This window comes from Trachurus trachurus (genome assembly GCF_905171665.1).
Source record: "Trachurus trachurus genome assembly, chromosome: 20".
NCBI classification, from domain to species: Eukaryota; Metazoa; Chordata; class Actinopteri; order Carangiformes; family Carangidae; genus Trachurus; species Trachurus trachurus.
In genome coordinates this window covers 14,106,745-14,127,057 of record NC_139911.1, presented here as the reverse complement: position 1 = coordinate 14,127,057, position 20,313 = coordinate 14,106,745, and the positions used below count along the sequence as shown (strand labels likewise).

Below are 20,313 nucleotides of genomic sequence, written 5' to 3'. Positions count from 1 at the left end.
CTAATAAATACTTTATTGAGACAAAGTTGTTGATGACATTATTCATTAGTACAGTTGTAGCTGATGTTTTCTTGAGGATGAGTGAATGACAGAGCACAGACATTCACTAATCAAAACTGTAAGAAAATAAACAGTGACGTGTTAATTAACTTACAGTGATATTATTCTGGGTTTAGAGACATTTTATCTATAAGACTCCTCCAGGCTACACACTCATTCAAAGTGCATCACCAAATGACACTGGACCGGTTTTGCTTTTTCTGTGTGTGTTCTCTACAGTAATGCCAGCAGCAGCAGCAGCGCTTTTCATGCAATCCCCTTTTTTCAGCTGTTAGAAGAAATTAATTCTTGGTTCTCACTATTTGGCTTTGACTTTTTTTGTCCTCACGCAGCCATCATTGGGTTGTTTATGATCAAAGAAAGCAATGGAAAATACATGTGAGAAAAGGCATGTTTGTCTGAAGCAGAAATGTCGTTAAATCGATGCCTATAACTTTTTCATCTGAGCCATTAAGTCTTCTAGGCTCTGCTCAGTCTCCTCCACTGTATCTCCACTTGCTGGTTCCTAAGTTTAAAAAAAAAGAAGAAAGAAAACAGACATATTTTAACAATCACAAATCAATAAAAAATCATCAGTATAATATAAAATAAAACTGGACACTAGAGGTATATCTGGCAGTCTGAAACAGTGGATGTTACTTAAGAGAAAAAAGGTTAGAAATAAGTTGCATATTTTAATTTTATCATGTTAAACATTTACAACCAGTAATCTTGTAATGCCCTGTTGTCTTTAGCATTACTGACCTTGGCTGGAATGGTGTAAGCCACAGTGATGCCTTCTGGGAGGTCAGGCACAGTGCCGGATGCAGCCTGTAACTCAGCATCAGTCACCTCTGATACTAGTTCAATACCTGCACAGCAAAATTAGCTTTAATACACAGTTGATTCGATAAAACATGTTTGACACTGAAAATCTCAGCAAACATACTGTATGTTCCAGAGCTAATAGTATTAGCTGGATTCATTGTTTTTTCACTCACCCCAATCATTGTCTTCATGAACAACCTCCTCCTCTACAACTACAACTTCCACCTTGGGTCGCTCTGCTTCCTTCTTCTAAAGAGAAAAAGTCACACAGGTGGTCACCATTTAGTCCTGCTTTCATCACCTCTTAATATGTATTACAACAAATTGGGCTTTAGTTAAGTCTCAATCTGATATAACTTGAAAGAGGAAACCTCAAGCACACATACGCACACACACACCTTGTACTCCTCCTGTTGTCTCCTGCAGTAGCGGTCATTACACTGGGGGTTGGCTCTCATGGTCATGGTGGGAAAGAAGTCCTGCATGGCGTTGTAGCCGAGATAATAACTGACCGTACCAAACTTTAACAGATACCTATAAGAACAAACATATTAACTTTACACTTTCAATTCATTGCTGTTAAATTTCTCAGTTGGTTATAAGTGACATTTTCTTACTTGAGGACATTTTGGACCAGGATGCCTGCGACCACACCCATGGTTGTTGGTAAGCTGGCAGCACACACACCCTCCCTCTTTAGGGTCTTCTCATCGATGTTAGCTGCCACCACCAGGGGAGGAGCACACTAACAGAGGATTTCATCATTTAAAATTGTATTACAACTTTGTTGCAGCTTCATTGCGCAAGTATTATCAATGTGTATGACAATAATGTATTGTTAAGAATTGAAAAAAGAAGAAGGTGTTGTGCGTCATGTGGACATACAGCAAAGCAGGCCGTCTCTCCAGGAATGATGAGCTGGATGTGTCCTGATACAGCGTTCTCACTGACACCAGACTCCATCCAGATCTGACCCAGTTCATTACACGCCTGAGGTAAACGGATAACACTTTTTTTCAATGTGCAAGAGAAACAAACAAAGCATAATCATTGAATGTACTGTAACTCTTTTAATGACCATAATGCACTTACTGTATTAATTGCCATTCTGGCCTCAAAGTTGTCCACACAGCTCAGGACTAAATCCACTGGCGTCCCTTCTTCCAGCCCTCCATGACTGAGAAGACACAGAATAGCATGTTATCCATGTTAGTCCTGCTCTGCTGTGGAGACAGAGGAGGAAAACTAGAACTTGGAGCGAGGTAATGCCCACCTGATGCGTTCCATCAAGTGTGTAAAATTGTCCATGGTGGTAATATTGTAGTTGTGGGTCTCAAACGACACATCTGGATTGATATTTCTGTTGGGAAAATTGAGTGACATCATGTAAGCTATAAGAAATGACATGTCTCTGCTTTGGGGGAAACTGGGTTTACTGCACCTACAGCAATATACCTGAGTGTGTGTTCTGCAGCTTCCACTTTACTGAGGCCCGCCTGGTGAGGCTGGAAGAACAGTCGGTTCATATTGGCCAGCTCTACTTTATCATAGTCAAAGAGGAGCAGCTGTGATGGCAGAGGATGTAATTGTAAGTTCACAAGCTGATGAACATTAGATAAGAGTTAGTGGAAACAAAAAGTAACATGGATTAGGTAATAAAACGTTTGTATTACCTTACCAATGCCACATCTAGTGAGCATTTCAGCTGTCACACTGCCAACTCCTCCAACACCAACCACGGCTACTGTGTATGTTCGGATTTTCTATAAAAATTAAAATTTGAAGATTAGTATTTATCCTAAGTTACCTGATTATGTACAAGAGCAGTGATTGTTGGGAACATAGTGGGAGTTAGCATTATGCTTAAAAACAATATCAGTCCCCAGTTACCGTTACTGTACTTCCGCATTAGAATATTTTCTATTATCATTCCTGTATCAAAAGGCACAACAAACGAGCCATCTTCAAATATCATACCTCATAATCATCCACGATGCCCATTCTCTTTAGAGCCATCAGACGACTGTAATGAAAACACAGCTGAGATTAGCTTGTTGTCAATGAAAACCACCATATGGGATGTGTGAGTCATGAGGCGTAGCCCTCCCGGCGCTATGGCCAGTCTAGACAAAATATGCCCTAAGGCTGGAATAAAAATGTAAAATCTCACCTGTATGGGTTGGAGTCCACAACCTCAGCGCTCATTTTGTCAATTTTTGGTCTATGAAGTGCATCCTCCATGGCACATTGCTTCTGCTTACACTTTATCAGTTCATTCTCCAGCTCTCTGACCCGCAGCTTCAGCTCCTCCACTGTCGCCATTAGGAAAGCTAAAAAAAAAAAAAAAACCGCTCAGCAATGTCAAAGCAGTATGTTGACAAAAATGTAAACGAAAACGAGCAACGGAGACGTTTAAATCGGAACGGAAAGTACACGTCTTCACAACTCAAATCAGCTGTCAGGATGTGTGTCACCTTAAAAAGGTCCGTGCCGAAACCAGTACATATACGTCCAAGTGGTCCTACATCATTTTTTAGATTATTTTAACAACCTTTCAATTATAGGGTCTTAATGTAGAATTGTTATTTATAAACTATTTTATTTTATTTTTTTTAACTATTACTGGAAAACATCTATAAAACGATGTTTTAGGAAGTTACGTCGGTGTGCACCCGTAAATGGTCCGTCTCGACCCTGGTCGCTTGGTTTGGTTTGGTCCGACCACTGTCAACATGTCAAAATTGGCTTAACGACGCACCTGGAAATGATTGACCCAGTCTGACTGCGACATGGAGGAGCTGACAACACCTGTCCGAGAGCAACACAAATTCAATGTTGACAGACTTCAGAGATATTTGTCCGTCAACTCACTCGATACCAACACATTGTCTGTCAAACAATACAGGTAAGCCAGTCAGACAGCGATGGTTTGTTTCACGGTGTTTTAGCTTAGTTAAAGGACAAAGCAACAGAAAGCTCGTATCGTGCAAATCACGATTAGCTAACCTACACGCTAACAGCTGATTGTCTTTTCAGTGCTGGCCAGTCCAACCCAACTTTCCTCATCCAGAGCCCCTCAAAAAGCTATGTACTCAGAAAGAAGCCCCCAGGTGAGCTGCTGCCAGGGGCTCACAAGGTAAGGTTTGACACATTAATTTACGGTGCTTAAATGAAAAAGAATTAAGAAATAAATACATTTGATTGCAGCACTGTGTCTCGTCTCCCCAGCAGGGGGAGAAACTTTAGTTAAATGGACTGAAGATATGTGTATTGTGGAACAAAAAAATGAAATGGAATTACTGCATTAAATATATTATCTGCATTGCTTATGCAGTTTTTGTAGTATAAAATGACTATTTTCTAAGAAACCTGTATGCAATCATCAATTGCATATCCTGTACAGGAAATTACATGAGAAAATCTTAAAATAAATTATTATGATAATATCTTCCAAAATGGGTGATGTTAAAGCATGGTATGGTTGATGTTTGTGACTTTGTTTCCAGGTGGACAGAGAGTATCGGGTACAGAAGGCCCTGTTTTCAGCTGGTTTCCCTGTGCCTCATCCTCTTTTGCACTGCACTGATGTTGAAGTCATAGGAACAGAGTTCTACGTGATGGAGCATGTGAAGGTAAATTTGTGACACCAAGAGGCCGAGGTATCAGTTCTCCTGGCAACCCGAGTTACAGGTGACTGGCCACAAACTCACACTGCAAACCAGTGTTTAAGCACCACGGACAGTGGCTCCATATCAACTTATCTAACAGCCTGCCCTGACCTGGGCTCAAACCGCGACTCATCATGACTGACAGGTATCAAGGTGATTGGATAAATGATCATTTCCTCCTCCCATACCAGCCACTCAGCGTTACCTTACCGACCCCGAGCTATGCCATTCACAAAAACAGAGGCCTGTGGCAATTCTGGACAGCTGTTTTTTTCTTTTTCTTTTTTTCTCTTCCTTCATGGGCCCCTGACGGCTGCACCGTCGATATTTACGCCACTGCCAAGAGCCAAAACAACACAAGACTGTGAAGCCACCACTTAAATGATAAAAGATGCAATTTGGAGTCACATGGGCTGGCTTTCTGTCATATTCTAGCTTGACATACCCAACTGTTCCACATGCCTACAAATATCATGTTTAAAAATGCATTTGTTTATCATTTATGTTGCCCAGGGGCGTATATTCAGGGATCTTCGTCTCCCTGGAATTTGTCCAGCAGAGAGAACAGCTCTATATGTGGCTGCAGTTGAAGTGTTGGCAAAGCTGCACTCACTGGAGTTTGCATCACTGAACCTTGAAGGGTATGGCAGAGGACCAGGCTACTGCAAGAGGCAGGTGAGAAAACACCTTGTAATCAGTAAATCAAAGATATCTAATCTGGAGCACTACTTACATTTTAAAAATTTTCTAAAATGTCTTTTTTCTCTCTCTGAAGGTGTCCACCTGGACAAAGCAGTACACTGCAGCAGCCCACAGAGAGATTCCAGCCATGAACGAACTGTCTGATTGGTTAATGAAGAATTTGCCGGCCAATGACAATGAAGTTACGCTTGTCCATGGAGACTTCCGATTGGATAACCTGATATTCCATCCAACAGAGGTAGAATGTCTCAGACAGTTGCTTTTGCCACTTTTGTGCATTTGACATTTGAAAATGTCATAAGTATGTTTGATGTCTTTAGGCCCGTGTGATAGCGGTGTTGGACTGGGAGTTGTCTACCACTGGGCAGCCTCTGGCAGACTTGGCATACTTCTTAATGCCTAACTACTGGCCCAGAGGCCTCAACATTATCAGCACAATGGGCAGCTTAAAAGGAATAGAAGGTAACAACAACTAGCAAAAAACAACCCTGAGCAGTATAGGAACCGAAAATGACTTTGACTTAACCGAAAATGGCATTGTGTCTCTCCGATCTTTTGTCTCTCCAACCAACGAGCAGGTATTCCAACCGTGGGTGATCTGATCTCCGTTTACTGCAGGTGCCGAGGGATCCCATCTGCTTTGCCACAGTTGAATTTCTACCTGGCTCTGTCTGTCTTTAAAATGGCAGGAATTGCTCAGGTTTGCCTCTTTTTTAATGTGCTAAGAACAGCTTGCAACTCTACCCATGTTTGCAATGGAAGCAATAGATAAGCATATGAAAATATAGTTCTGAAGTTGTAATTGTAATATCATATTGTATGGATACTTAAAAACTACATACTGTAGAAACTTAGTTGGATTGCTCACACCATTTTTTTAATTCACCATTTTTATATAACAGGGAATCTATGCTCGATATCTACTGGGTAATGCCAGTGCACCCAATGCCGCTCAGTTTGGCCAGTGTGTGGAGCCCTTGGCTGAGATTGCTTTGCACCTTGCACAGAGGTTGGTTGCAGTTCCTATTTTCTTGATGTGTATGCACTGATGTCAGAATTGATATTATTTTTGAAGTAGAGCATTGAGATGGTCTAATCACCTTGGAATAACAAAATATTGTGTAAATTCTGTGTGTTATTGTGTATTATTGCCAGAAAATGGATTGCTTTCAGCTGCTGATTAAACCTAAGCCAGCAACAGGCAGCTGGAATTTGGCATCCAACTGCTGCCTCTGATTCCTCTCAGTTTACTCTTTATCATGTGACATGTGTTTCCTGCCAGGTCTCACACAGGTGCAACAGAAGACAGACTGTTCCTTCAGACAGCTAAAGGGCAGGCGGTTCTCCAACAGGTCAAAGACTTCATGAGACAATATGTGCTTCCTGCTCAGGAGGTCAGTGCCAAGTGCTAACCAAGAACAAAAGAGATTTATTTGCCCAGTTAGACTTAACTTTGGACACAAAAAGGATTTGACAGAGCACAGAGGTTCAGTCATGCAATCAGACCTAATCAAATTAAGCGAGAAAACAATGACTCTGTTGATTATAAAAATTATCTTGCACACAGAATCATCAACTTTGGCTGGGGATCAGAGTGTTAATGCAGTGCAGAGATGGCACAGTGGGAATGTATCATTTATCAAATTCAACTACACGTTCCCTCGTAGATATATTTTAAGAAGTATCTTATTAGCACATATGAGGATTCCTTATTTTATTGTTGAGGGTTCCAACTGATGTAAGCCATTCAGTTGTGTGAGCAGAGCTGACATGAAATTGGTTGATATTGCTATCTTTTACGATCTGTCTTACCAGTCCGCTGAGCAATATTTGTTTTCTACAGGAAGTTGCAGAGTACTACTCCAAACACACTCAGTCCCCACAGAGGTGGCACACCCCCCAAGTAATAGAGGATCTAAAGGTATGTGAGGATATTGTTATATATTTATTGATCTTTAACTTGGAAACATCAGCTGTTATCCACAGAGACCTAATATAAATATTATCAGAATGACTTAATGTTTTGAGAGCAATGCAAAACAAATATCATTCTAGCAGGTTAAATCCTGTCTAAACACTTCACCTCCCATCTGAGTCAACCACACACTACGATCCATCATCATCAGCATCAACAGTTTAATGTTTTGATCTCTTCCAACTGCTTAAGATCTGCTCGTCATTACTGATATCTGCCTCGAATGAAGGGCTTGCATGCAGATACGCTAATGTACAGAAATGTGTATCTGTGTGTGCAGGTGAAAGCCAGGGAGGCAGGGCTGTGGAACCTTTTCCTTCCTGCTGTCAGTGGTCTCAGTCAGTTGGACTATGCCTATATTGCAGAGGAAACCGGACGCTGCCTCTTTGCCCCTGAAGTTTTCAACTGCCAGGCTCCTGGTAAACATTTTATTTTTGAGGTCATTTAGAGGCCACAGTTTTACTTACACCATGACCTCTCAGTGTATACAAGATATTATATTCTCTCATACTTTGGATAACATCATCTGTAGTGAGGTAAACTGTCTTTCTTTTAGCCTTGTTTTTATCACAACAACCATGCATGTTTCTACTTATCTGAGATAAAATATAAAGATCTACATAACTGATGATTTGCCGTCTTAAGGTATTTGTCAGATGACTTAAAACAGCACAGTTAAAATCATGCATAATGTATTACTTTCCAAATTTAGACTCATAAATTACTGACAGAATGTGTTTATTGTGTGATTTCTCTACAGACACAGGAAATATGGAGGTGCTGCACATGTTTGGCAATGAAGAACAGAAAAGCAAATGGTTGGAGCCTCTACTCAAAGGAGAGATCCGCTCCTGTTTCTGTATGACAGGTATTTCCTTGACAGTGTCCACCTGCATCATTCAAAGATACTCCCTGTCCCTGGGCTTTACAAGTCATGTAGAATACATTTTTGTAGAATAGATGGAAGAACACAGGAGTTCACCAAAGTGAGTCTCCAAAACATTTTAGGATATGATTAAACAGTCAAAATAAATAGATGACAACTGTTGAACATTATACACAAATCCAGTCGATATGTCAAAGTAAAACAATTTTCTTCTCAATCTTCACTCTTTTAAAAGCAGCTCAAATTCCCCACAGTGTGATCAGCTTTGACAATTTCAGGTCCCTCAGTAGATTGTTTGAGGAATACTGATCAAATTCCAGATGATCATCCAATAAAAGTAAAACATTGCAGTGATCAAGTGTTTCCTGACCCAGTTGGGGAGGACAGAATTTAAATTCATCCTGAAGAAAATAAATTTAGTGCTTGGAATGCTTTCAAGATGTACTATGAGATGTACAGTTGGCCGGGGAGTTGTTTTACCGATAGAGGTTTATTGTGGATACAAAAGAAAACCCCCTTATTTCTGGATTCAGTGGAGATATGAGCTAATCTTAAAGTCAAGAGTAGTTTAAATTATATAATAAATCAGCGGTTGAGTTCAGCAACACTTTTTGTACCTTTTGGAATCAGTGTTGTGTATCTAATTACTGGAAACCTTTGAAGTTCAGTTGTGGTTTTCTCTCTTTTTTCAAATATTCCTGTGATGGTAGCGCTCTTAAATGAGCCAGGTTACACACAGCACGTCTGCTGCGACTCTGTAAAAGACTTGTTTGAAATGTCAAATGGCAAACACCCGCTAACTATGAGTAATTTCTCCCTGTTTTTCTCCCATTTGGTTTCACGCTGCCTGGAAACAGCAGCATGCCAAAGGTGATTACAGTGGGTGTGAACCTCCCCATGGTTTTCACTAACACAGATGGTGATTAGTAGTGTTTCTGTAGCTGTATTATGCTGCACGGCAAGGGGCAGAAACCTCCATCTTGAACTGACAAACCATTTCTGTGTGACTTTAAGAGTCATCTGCTTTACAGTTGCAGAGGGAGAAATATAAATAGAGCTCTCACACCATTTCCATACTTCATGTGGTTTGAGCTAAAAGCCTGAGTTTTGATTTTAGGAAAGATGGGACATAAAACAAAGGCAGGGGACTGAATATTGTTCATCTGAGTCTCATTGCTTGTTATACTTAATGCTCTGTGATCTCTTCCACAGAGCCTGATGTAGCCTCAAGTGATGCGACCAACATGGAGTGCACTCTTCATAGGGATGGAGACAACTACGTCATAAACGGCAAAAAATGGTGGAGTAGTGGTATGTCTATTTTCATTAAGTATATGAGGAAAAAGCATACATAACATACTTTTATGTCCCATTTAGGGACAATTATAACATTAGAATATTTATAAGGTGGTAAACTTCAAAAGGTTGATGTCCATTATGTTTCAGAGGTTTCCCAGAAAGAGATGTCTTTGTATGTAAACATGATGTTGCTGTGACAAAGCACCATAGAGATAAATACTTACAGGCTGCTAACATATGACCAACAGGAAAGTAACGATGACTCACGAAGAAAACATTATAAAACATAAATATCTTTTTAATGTTCCTCATTTCATTTAGGAAAATATTACACAGAGTAGCTTTGGTTCGTCAGCAGGATGAATCACTTAAAGGTTGTATATAGTTGACATTTTATCTCATCCGTCATTGTAATAGATTCAATATGACTGCTGAATGGCTTTAAAATAAATGTTAATGTAACTGTAAATCTAAATCCCCCTAAGATCATCTAGCTGTTGATACTTCCCTGAATTTACTGTACAGGCCCATTTAATATGTTTATTTCCTGGACTCAAGACTAACTATGAGTCATGTATGAGTCAGAATTCATCTGATTTATAGTGCAGTTTACTCTTTGACCACTTACTGGCTCTATAAAGAACCATGTGGAGCACTAACAAGTTAAGCCACCATTCTAAAAGTAAATTTAGGTATTAACAGTTGCTTAAATATCCAAAGCTCCTTTTTGTGTGTTACATGTTTATTGTGCACCTCTCCCATTACTAAAGATATTCCAGATGTTTCCTGTGACACGGATGTGGTCTGAGGTTTTACATCTAACTCCCACTTTAATGGAAAAAAGTGGCCTCTTGTTTTCCATGTTTCTCTTCTTCTTTTTGTCATTATTATTTACTAAACTTTCAAATGGTTGTCCTCAAGAAGTACAGGGTTTGTGTCTGTGACTCTGCAAGTATTTTTTCAGAACAATTCTCTCTATTTTTTATGCGAAATTGGATCAGTGGAAAAATTCTGGGGTTATGTGAATGGCCTCTGCCAGCATGAATATATCTTTCTGTTAGGAAAGAATGCTGGTGTTTTGATGGCTGTTTCAGGCTTAGTGTGACCTGTTGCTGCTTTTGAGAGTCACCGTGACATCCAGAGAATCCAGATTTACCAACAACAAAAGAGAAAGGAAAACAAGCCAATGTGTTGTTTTAATTGAAATTACGTCAAAGGAAATGTTTTGCCGTGGTAACTCATTCTTTCCAAGTATCAAATATTACATCCACAGCCAGATCTCCATTTACATGGTACGGGTGTTTCCCTGCAGGCTGTTTGACGTTTGGCAGCCCACACATAAAAGGAGAATCTGTGTATAAAGCTTCCCCAAAGAGAAACAGAAAGTGAAGACACACTCATTCTTTGGTTTTTGTCCTGAATTTCATTGTAATTATGCAACGGGCTCCATGTTACATTTTGGTAGCTTGCCTTGGAATGACAGCCTCTTTGTCATTGAATATCCCTCGGTTAGTTAAACTTACTGGAAATGTTGGTCAATCCATTTAGACGAAAAATGTTGTCTGTAATTCGAATTATGCAGTTATTCCCAGCTTTCCATTTTTTCTAGTTATTTGCAGCAAGCTCCGTGCAGGGCAGTGGGAGGCTTTACAGATGTTGTTAGTTTTCCTGTGGTATGGAACATATAAGACTGTCAAGACATTATAATGTACTAAATTACTCCCAGACCTACAATCTTTTATTTTTAAGCCATGGGAATTTGTATTTCCATACTCAGTCACACATGCACAGATGTATAACATTATCAGTAGTTGTTGTGAAATGAAATCCTCTAATAAGTCTTAATATTTTTGGCGTTCAGGACAACTTAAGATCATCATATAAAAGAATCATAATTTGATGTTAAGTTCAGGGCGGTATGATGATATGATGTCAAAGATATGTGAGCCACATGAAATACTTGTTTGAAAACTAAGTGGGTTCATAAAAGATTTAGAGTTTCCTCGTTTACTTGTAACTTAATACTTGTATTGCCAAGGTTACCAGTCATTCCTTTGCTTGGAGACTGTTGAAAGTGTAACCTAAACTTTTGTGTCTCCAGTTAGACACACCCAATGTGTACAGAGTGCAGCTCCCACATGTCCAAGCTGTAAGACATTATAGGCGATGAACAGGTACTGCAAATTGGAGACATTTTCCTCTAAACAACGGTGTTTTGTCTAGAGGTCTATGTAAAATGGTCAGGAAGTGACCATATTAAGCTGGACCTTCTCTGTAACAGCTGTTGTAGCGTAAATAAGTCTGAATATTGCACCGCCAACTCTTTCAGAGCCTGTATTTTATATCAGGGTTAGCTTGAGCATGATGTTATATGATGGCATTGTGTAATTTTAAAGGGGATAAGTCAGCAGTTTTAGCACCCTAAAGAGAGAGCGCTTATATACCGTTTAAAGGTTATGTGATTACAAAGCTCTATGGATTACCCTTCAGTGCTAAACATTTGCTCTTTGAAGCTCATATTGAATTAAAAACTAAAAGCTTGATCTGATTGAAAAACACAGTTCCTACATACAGTGTATATCTCCTCCCAGAATCACTGTCATGTCATGCTGAAAGAAGACGTCCTTCCTGCTGTTTGCTCTTCCGTCTTTGTCTGCCAAATGTTGTTCTTCTGAATGGGTCACCCACTGTGCAATCAAGCCACCCCTCTTCCTAACCCAAGCCACAGGGTGTAATAAAATTAGATGCAGATGATCTCATGGAAGGCAGCGCAGGCTGTAATGCTTAATTAGACTTGACTTGTCGTGAGGAAACAGAGCAGGACGACGAGCATCTTGAGTTTCAGCTGCTTTTAATTGCAACAGATGCTTGTCGTTATGTATCACTGAAAATCTTTGTTTTATTTAACAAAATACATCATTTATACAAAATACTTTACTTAGTTAGTGCATATAATCTCATTTTACCTTTTTAGCTAAACTAAGACTTAATAACGGTTATAATTTGCGTAATAATAAAGATGTAAATATATATACATGGACATACTATTTTGTCCCAAGTGCTTAGAAGACATAGATTTACAAAGCTTAAATAGTAAAGAAGACATAGATTTAGGAAGCTTAAATAGTAAAGGTGCTTGTGTCTTGGTCCTCTGAACCAGACTGGGATTGCGTTTGTGTGCATGTGTTGAGTGAAATCTCCACTGCCGGCTCCTCGGGGACGTGTCTCGGGTGTCTCTGTAGTCGCTGTCCGAGGCGTTTGGCAGCCTTGAGGACATGTCCCCTGAAGGAGGATCCCATGAAGGCGTAGAGGAGTGGGTTTATGCAGGCATGCGTCAGCGCCAGGCTCTCTGTCACTTGAATAGCGTGATCCAGGCTCTTGCTGACGCCGCAGTCGGTCACAAGGATGTAGATGATGTCCATGGCTCGGCACAGCTTGACCACGTTGTAGGGCAGCTGGGTGAGCAGGAACACGGCCACCACGGCCAGCAGGACTCGCAGGGTGCGCCACTTCCGTTCTCTCCGCACCCCAACTGCCCGGCTCAGCGCCCGCCCTACCAGGGAGTAGCACACGACCATGACCAGGAAAGGGAGCAAGAACCTGAGGGTGACTTCCAGCAGCTCCAGGGCGGCCTTCGCAGGTCGTGCCATGCTGTGTGGGTAGACGGCAGTGCAGGCCATCCTGGAATGCGAGTGTTTGACGGTGGAGAAGATAAGTTCAGGAAGGCCCAGAAAGCTGGCCACAGCCCACAACACCACGCACACCAGGAGCCATTGTCTCCTAACCCGGGCACCTGTGCCAGTCCTGCCTGTTGGGTTTTGGGCAACAGCGCGGTACCGATCCACACTGATACACGCCAGCAACAGCATGCCGCAGCTGAAGTTGGTACTGTAGAGGAAGGAGGTGAACTTGCAGGCCGCCGTGCCCAACATCCAGCCGTGGACAGCATCGGCCGCCCAGAAGGGCAGGGTGAAGAGAAGCAGCAGGTCCGAAATGGCGAGGTTAAGGATGCACACGTCTGTCAAGGTTCGTAGCCGCAACCTTGATGTGTAAACCACCACTACCAGGGCATTCCCAGCCAGACCAACCACCAGAGCCAGGGCATAGATGATGGGGAGGAAGACACCAGCAAAAGAGCGCACTGTCTCTTTGTCACAGACGCTGTGTTCATAATGGTATTCATAACTGTCATTAAAGCTGTCCTCGTGATAATAGTAATCATCCATTTTTTTTCTGGAACAGGAAAGAGAGTACAGTTTAGGGTGACATCATCTTCAAATGGGGAAAAAACACTTTGCTGTTTATTCTGATCTTTATCCATCCCATGGGCTAAATAGGCGATCCATTACATAAGATTATTACTACTTTTGTTTGACAAAACAACAACAATGTAAACCCTGAGCTTCTTTTCATTAGACACAGGAGAGAGAGTTATTCCTGTGTTGTGCTTCTGAGGAATCTGCCCTGCATGGTTTCCCTAATGGTTTAAGCCCTGTCTGTGTGAATGGCACTGAACCCAACTCCAGGGGCCAAACTCAGACAAGAGAGTCACAGAACTGCTAATTACCCCTTTGAATTAAGTCTGTTTGCTTTCTGTTGGATACTAAATCATTAGAAATGGCAGCTTTTAAACTGTGAACACCATGTGTGATCCATTTGCACCTCCCAAGTTTGTTATCTGTCTATGTGACAGTTGATGATATTTGCCTACAGGAGAGTGAAAAGACAAGAATCTGAGGAATTGAGCAAGGGAAGAGATGAGGATGATAAAAGCATGTGTAATCGAGGTCTCGTGATTCAAATCGGGGATGTTGTTTTTACCGTTGAGCTCCCCTGGAGTGAGAATGTCATCCTGACTCCCTGTGTTGTCAACATCCCCTCCCTATGCTGCTCACACCAGATAGAGGACTAGGAAAAACACAACTCTGTGTGAGTCCCTCTACATGTTGACTCTCTTAACAGTCCATGGAGAACTATGATAAAACACAGGTGATATTAATAATTACACTTTGCTGACGCAGATATGAGTATCAGATTCTGTGTTCTTCTCGGTTCACTAACAAGTGGAATTTAGGAAACTGAAATCTATTAGCAAAAACGCATGACAAGGCAGGGTGTGATTCCTGGCCAAGAGACCAAGATATTAAGCAAGGCATATTTTGCATATTAGGAATGTTTTGACAAACCACACTTGCTACTAACAAATACACTGTTGTTTTAGGAAACATTTCCAGATCTGTTATATAATGATGAGTTATTACTGCTCCAATGGGAGAAACAGGACTTCTGAAACAGATGTTCATCTCAACACTGAAGTATGCAAAGTATTCCACTGCTGTCAACAGCTGCACCTCATGTCCAACGTCTGTATAATAGGTTCATTTATGTTTTTATGGTTTTATATAGTACTGATTGTTGGGTTTATTTAGTCTCCACGTGATAAATATAGAAAAGAAGTCCTAATTATTTTAATTACCATATTTGCATACATAATTTTAGTAGTTGAATATAGCGATTTTTAAATGATTTTTTGTTGATTGTTTCTGTTAATTAGAAATACAGCCTTGTTCCATTCCTTTTCCAGATGTTAACACATTTTAATAAGCATCGAAAAATGTAATGGATTCAGCTGTTTGTATGTATTGAAAGGCCTGTCAGTCATTCGAGTTACTTTTTTGTTTACATTTGGATGAAGGATTTTATATTTTATTTAATGAAAAGAGGATAGAAAGATAAGTAAAACAAAGTGCCACATCTTCTAAGAGCTGATTTAAAATCACAATGCTTACATGCGGCAGTTGTTTATTTTGGTCATGGTATTGCAGCAAGTTAAGCTTATACCTCTACAGTTATGATGTCATAAAATAATTGGACTTTGATTGTAAGTCAGTTAGTGGACCTCAGACAGTCAACAAGATACAACACTTTTCTATATATCGCCTGATGAGTTTAAATATGAAATGAACATGACTAGTTTATTTACGTAAAATGAACCATACAAACATATAAAATAGCATAGCAAAAACGTAAGGTCCAAACAGCAAATCATATAAAAGTCTATCACCACACTTGTTTTGTTTTTTTAACAGTCTTCTCACAGTTTGACCTATTTTATAGTTGAAAACTTCAGCCTCTTACCTTGTGTCTGTTCCCTTGGTGAGATTGGTTAATAGTTGTAATCCTTTTTTTTTTAAATCACACAAAAGCAGTTGTGATGTATCCTGAGTTGAAAAGTTGTATGCACTCCACAACCGAAGTGACTGATCTGGTTGCCTTGGCCCGCCCCACTCCCTTCACTGCTGACATTTAACCACGTAGCTCTCCTAGCTCTCCATTCAACTGTGTGTGTGCGTGCGTGCACTTGTGCATGTGCATGTGTTTTGCAGCATGGATGTATAAAAAGATGAGAGATAAATCTTCAACTTGTCCTTGTCCTAATAGACTGTACTGGGCAAAGACCTGTACAATGAGAGGCTGTTTTCTAATCTCAGATCAGTGGTGAACTTAATCTCTTACTCCTTGTCACGCCGGCAGTGCCCTGGAAACTGCCCTTTGTTTATGCCTGCGCAAGAAAAGGAGTGAAAAAAAATCCCATAAGGATCACGTTTGTCCCACTTGCAAAGCTCACTCTGCCGTGAGTGTGGTTTGCTGGAATGCTGTGTGTGCATTGTTTACCAACCTTAATTGCAGTTTAGCAAAAATCATGTGGACTAAAGTTTCCATTTCAAATTCACTTGAATGATAGTAGTTTGGTTTCATGGATTCTTTTTTTTCATGTGTTTCCTTATTTCAACTTCCTCAGAGATGGTAAACTATTATAAAATGATAAAATTCCTCCCTCTTCATGCAAGATGGTATGGAACCAAAAAAAAAAAATAGAAACCCGCTTCCATAAAATTCTTTTACTTTTGGCAAAGAAAAAAATACCAGATTTTTTTAAGTATATCAAACTGACGTGAAAGATTTTCAAAAATTTAACATGAAATATTTTGTTGTTATGTACTTGGGATGGATTACTGGGCTGGGATGGTTTATTTTCATTCCAGCGATGATAAGACATGTATGGGCATGACTGGCGTCTGACAGCAGGACTCAGCCTGTAGCATCTTATGTAAGGGTTCAGAGGAAAACCTAACCTGCCCTTGAGCCAAACAGGCTTTCCTATATGTGGCTTTTGGGTGGAGTTGGGTTCAAAGTTTTGATTCCGTTGTTACAGTGCGAGTGTAATCATTTGGACTGTCTCCGATCACAGGAAGTCAAACAAACAGAGACCAAACATCTGTCAGATCGTGTTTGCACTCGTGCTGTGATTCTCACAAAGTCATTATTCAATGTCTCGTCTGTAGATGTCTGGTGTCCACATGCCCTGTCCTTAGGGGACAATTTCGTGGATTTGACGGAAATATAAACAGGAAGGCAGACCATTGGTCACCCTGACTCTGCCTCTGGGATTCAGGGCAACAAGGACGACTTTGTGTGGCTGCCTTGCCTCCCAGGGAAATTCCAATGTATTCTGCATTTGCTCAGTATTGCACTACAACGTGCACTGTAGTTATCTGGTTATCAAACTGATGATATGAAATGTCAATGTCCACTGTATCTGCTTTGTAGGATATCTATATAGGTGGTGTTGCCCTCTAGTGGGATGTCATTGAAAGAATAATTTTCTTCCAGAAATAACTTAAGTAAATTTTCCACTTCCCTGCAACAAAAAGCATCTCCTTGAAATTTATTGTATGTGAAAGAATCCAGCTCCTAAATCCAAACTATAAATCAACCTGTGACTATTATATTTGAGCTGGCCGTTCTGCCATAAATCTGTCATGAGTTGTTCCTTGTTTGGTGATTCCCAGTCAGTTTCCGAACCACACTCTGGTCACGGAAAGGTTAAGGACAGAGTGAGCCCCCTCCGCCCAGCCAGACACGAATACAAATGAATCATGGCCTTTCTGAATGTTCTCAACAGGTGCTGGCAATCCTCAATGCAAAGTGGCCATTGTGATGTGCAGGAGCAGTTCCCAGGATGTTAGCAGCAGGTCAGTGGAGCAGTCAGGTGGTGGAAAATACTTGCACCTTTGTTTCCTTCCTCTGGTGTTGGAAATGTACAAGGATTTTTTATTTTTTTTTAGGATTGGGTCACAATTTCTGGAGAGTCCCTTTTACGTAGTTTTTCAAACATTTGACTCATCTTTACCAAAACAAACAATTGCTCCTCCATGTAATTCTTAGGATGAGCTCAATAAATAAATGTTGAAATACTTCAAGTAGTGTTTAAAGTTCTGTAAGTAGATGGTTGAATAAAGTGCTGCCCAGGATTTATGTTGGCAGTATTCCAGCTGAATTAATTGAATGGTACTCTTCAGATTTTATACACAGTGTTTTATATTTAATTGATTCTGTGCTTAGCTCATTCTCCCACTGAACTTCCTCCGAGCTGCTATTATTATGGAAATGGACTTTGTGTAGGAACAGGGTGTACTTCCCAGCATGCACTTGCATTTTAATAAATGCCCAGTGTTTCTGCCTAAAGCTTAACACAGAAAAATTAATCAAACGAATCTCAATGATGCTTGTCGGCAGTTAAATCTTGGGGCTGACATTTAATTGGCACTAATCTTAATCCAAAAATCATCGTTGGCAAATGTCTATCGATGCACAACCGAAGAGACAGCCACACCCAAGATATGTAATGCATTTTCTCATTCTTTTGTAACCACAACGTTGTAACAAAACAAACACCCGACTGTTTGCATAGAAAGAGTGAAAATTAGCTCTGCTTTGACTTTGTTCCTCAGGCACGGCAGACACAGCATGATCCTGGTACCCATGGACACGGCAGGTGTGAAGCTGGTCAGACCACTCACCGTGTTTGGACAGGATGGTATGATTAACACCTGTCATCGCAACTCCATGGAAGTGCTTGATGTTTTCCTGTTTTTCCAGTATATCAATTAACTCCTTGCACACAAATATGACTCATTCATGTGCTTTCCCCGCCAAATTTAACATTTTTTTTTCCTTCTTCCGTGCTTAGATGCCATCCATGGTGGCCACCTTGAAGTGCACTTTGAGAATGTACGTGTTCCTGCTTCCAACATTATTCTGGGTAAGAGTCTATTGCTGTGTTTGTTTCCTTCCTAAGAAGTTCATAATAATACCTATAAAGCCATAAAAATACACGCTGTGATGGCTTATCTGTTGTGTTTGGACAATAAAGTGATCTTGGCTTAAGAATTGTTTTTGAGGTCACTAGGACAGCATTGTAATGTCTATTTCTAATTTCAGTCCTGTTATTGTTCATGGTCTTACTTTCTGTTATGTCTCTGGATTCTTTCCCATTAGGAGAGGGTAGGGGATTTGAGATTGCCCAAGGTCGCCTGGGCCCGGGAAGGCTGCACCACTGTATGAGAGCTGTCGGCCTGTCAGAGATGGCCCTGGAGCTGCTCTGCCACCGGGCGGCTACCAGGCGCACATTTGGAAAAAAACTGTACCAACATGTAAGTTAACAGCAACTCTGATCTCAGGGCCGTGGCAGCATGAGTTGAGTTCTTTTGTGCTGTCGACACCTAGTGGACAGAGTTTTAGATGCAACTTGAAGAAATGTGTGCATTATCTGTGTGCCAACAGGAAGTTGTTGCTCACTGGATTGCAGAGTGCCGACTCCTGATTGAACAGACCCGTCTGCTCACTCTACATGCCGCTCACGCACTAGATACGGTGGGCAGTCGAGCTGCTCGCAAACAGGTAACACTTTTAGTCTGATCATCTGTTTTGCAAATATTCACAGTGAACTGCATTTGAGACAAGAAGTCTTACAAAAATGAATTATGTCTGCACAAAAACAGTTCTGGTTCTGTCAGATGTTAGTCATTTCAGAGACATTGCCAATTAAAGTTAACGATGAGACATAAAAACTTCAAAATCTTTTTCCAGAGTTCAACATTCCCACCACCACCACCATCTGCACTCACTTATTGTTACTTGTCTGTTTTCTTAGATTGCTATGATCAAGGTGGCAGCAGCCAGGATGGCCTGTAAGGTGGTGGACTGTGCCATACAGGTTTATGGAGGTGCAGGTGTGTCTGGAGACTTCCCACTGGCACAGATGTGAGTATAAAGTACTGTATTCTTTCTGTCAGACAAATACTAAGCAGAAGATAGATCTCCTCTCTGATAACAGTACATCCATTCTTCCTCAGGTATGCATATGTGCGCACTCTGCGCATTGCTGATGGACCAGACGAGGTGCACCTCTCCTCCATTGCTCATCTAGAACTCAGGGATCAGCTAAAGAAACAGGCCAAACTGTAAAGTAATAATCACATAAGCTTCATGAAATTGTAAAAACATTTTCACTGCCTTGTTCAGACTCCTGTCAGATTGTTGCCTGAAGAAAATTATTTTTTACTTCCTACGATGTCTCTTTAAAGCAACACTATGTAGTTTTTCGACCTTAAAATAATGTTTCTAAACTCGTAAAAGTGGTAAAAAAAATGGTTAACAGGATGAATGGTGCTCCGCTGCAGCCTGAGCAAGGTCGTGCCGGCTGCAACTGCACTATTTCACTTTCCTGTGTGGGTTGGAACACAGCGCCACCATGGTCCTAGTATACCGCAGCTCTGTTGAGCTCCAGAGACCGAGCTCAAGCCCAGTCTCCCCTCCGGAGCTCTCTGGAGTGTTGCACGGCCCCGGCAACAAATTCACATACGATACTGTGCTTCTCTGGGAACGATGGTAGCAGACAGTTGCTCTTCTCAACCCGAGTACCAGTACCACGAATCCTACATAGTGTTGCTTTCGTAAGTTATAACTCAATCACTACCAAAATACACTAATTGTAAATTACATTGAAGAATTTTTAAATGTCATATACAATACTTGATTAAAAATGACACTTGCTTATTAGGAATTCTTTT

At 40.8% G+C, this 20,313-nt stretch overlaps 3 protein-coding genes across 3 annotated transcripts; 1 reads left to right on the top strand and 2 right to left on the bottom strand.

Annotated features, from left to right (window-relative positions):
• Positions 1-41: 41 nt before the first annotated feature.
• Positions 42-3,319, bottom strand: uba5 (ubiquitin-like modifier activating enzyme 5). Its single transcript, XM_083995966.1, has 12 exons — positions 3,038-3,319; positions 2,845-2,890; positions 2,541-2,630; positions 2,323-2,432; positions 2,141-2,227; positions 1,960-2,044; positions 1,753-1,857; positions 1,485-1,612; positions 1,266-1,401; positions 1,041-1,116; positions 805-911; positions 42-565 (listed from the first exon to the last, which is right to left on the bottom strand). The coding sequence occupies exons 1-12, from the start codon at positions 3,187-3,189 to the stop codon at positions 488-490; spliced, it is 1,200 nt and encodes a 399-aa protein (XP_083852092.1). The 5' UTR covers positions 3,190-3,319; the 3' UTR covers positions 42-487.
• A 237-nt stretch (positions 3,320-3,556) lies between these two features.
• Positions 3,557-20,220, top strand: acad11 (acyl-CoA dehydrogenase family, member 11). Its single transcript, XM_083995580.1, has 20 exons — positions 3,557-3,772; positions 3,904-4,003; positions 4,374-4,499; positions 5,049-5,210; positions 5,311-5,475; positions 5,558-5,699; positions 5,816-5,937; positions 6,140-6,246; positions 6,520-6,631; positions 7,081-7,158; positions 7,493-7,631; positions 7,973-8,080; positions 9,311-9,409; positions 17,364-17,433; positions 18,193-18,278; positions 18,432-18,503; positions 18,740-18,894; positions 19,025-19,141; positions 19,395-19,504; positions 19,597-20,220. The coding sequence occupies exons 1-20, from the start codon at positions 3,657-3,659 to the stop codon at positions 19,706-19,708; spliced, it is 2,298 nt and encodes a 765-aa protein (XP_083851706.1). The 5' UTR covers positions 3,557-3,656; the 3' UTR covers positions 19,709-20,220.
• Positions 12,274-15,583, bottom strand: ackr4b (atypical chemokine receptor 4b). Its single transcript, XM_083995582.1, has one exon. It carries the CDS (start codon positions 13,621-13,623, stop codon positions 12,517-12,519), a length of 1,107 nt encoding a protein of 368 aa, XP_083851708.1. The 5' UTR covers positions 13,624-15,583; the 3' UTR covers positions 12,274-12,516.
• Positions 20,221-20,313: the final 93 nt, after the last annotated feature.

Coding starts and splice junctions, on each gene's coding strand:
- uba5 (XM_083995966.1), bottom strand. CDS start 3,189: ATGGCGACAGTGGAGGAGCTGAAGCTGCGGGTCAGAGAGCTGGAGAAT. Junction 1,613..1,752: donor GAGAGACGGCCTGCTTTGCT/GTATGTCCACAT, acceptor ATCCTCTGTTAG/TGTGCTCCTCCCCTGGTGGT. Junction 1,117..1,265: donor GACAACAGGAGGAGTACAAG/GTGTGTGTGTGC, acceptor TTTTCTCTTTAG/AAGAAGGAAGCAGAGCGACC.
- acad11 (XM_083995580.1), top strand. CDS start 3,657: ATGGAGGAGCTGACAACACCTGTCCGAGAGCAACACAAATTCAATGTT. Junction 6,632..7,080: donor ATGTGCTTCCTGCTCAGGAG/GTCAGTGCCAAG, acceptor TGTTTTCTACAG/GAAGTTGCAGAGTACTACTC. Junction 19,505..19,596: donor GACTTCCCACTGGCACAGAT/GTGAGTATAAAG, acceptor ATTCTTCCTCAG/GTATGCATATGTGCGCACTC.
- ackr4b (XM_083995582.1), bottom strand. CDS start 13,623: ATGGATGATTACTATTATCACGAGGACAGCTTTAATGACAGTTATGAA.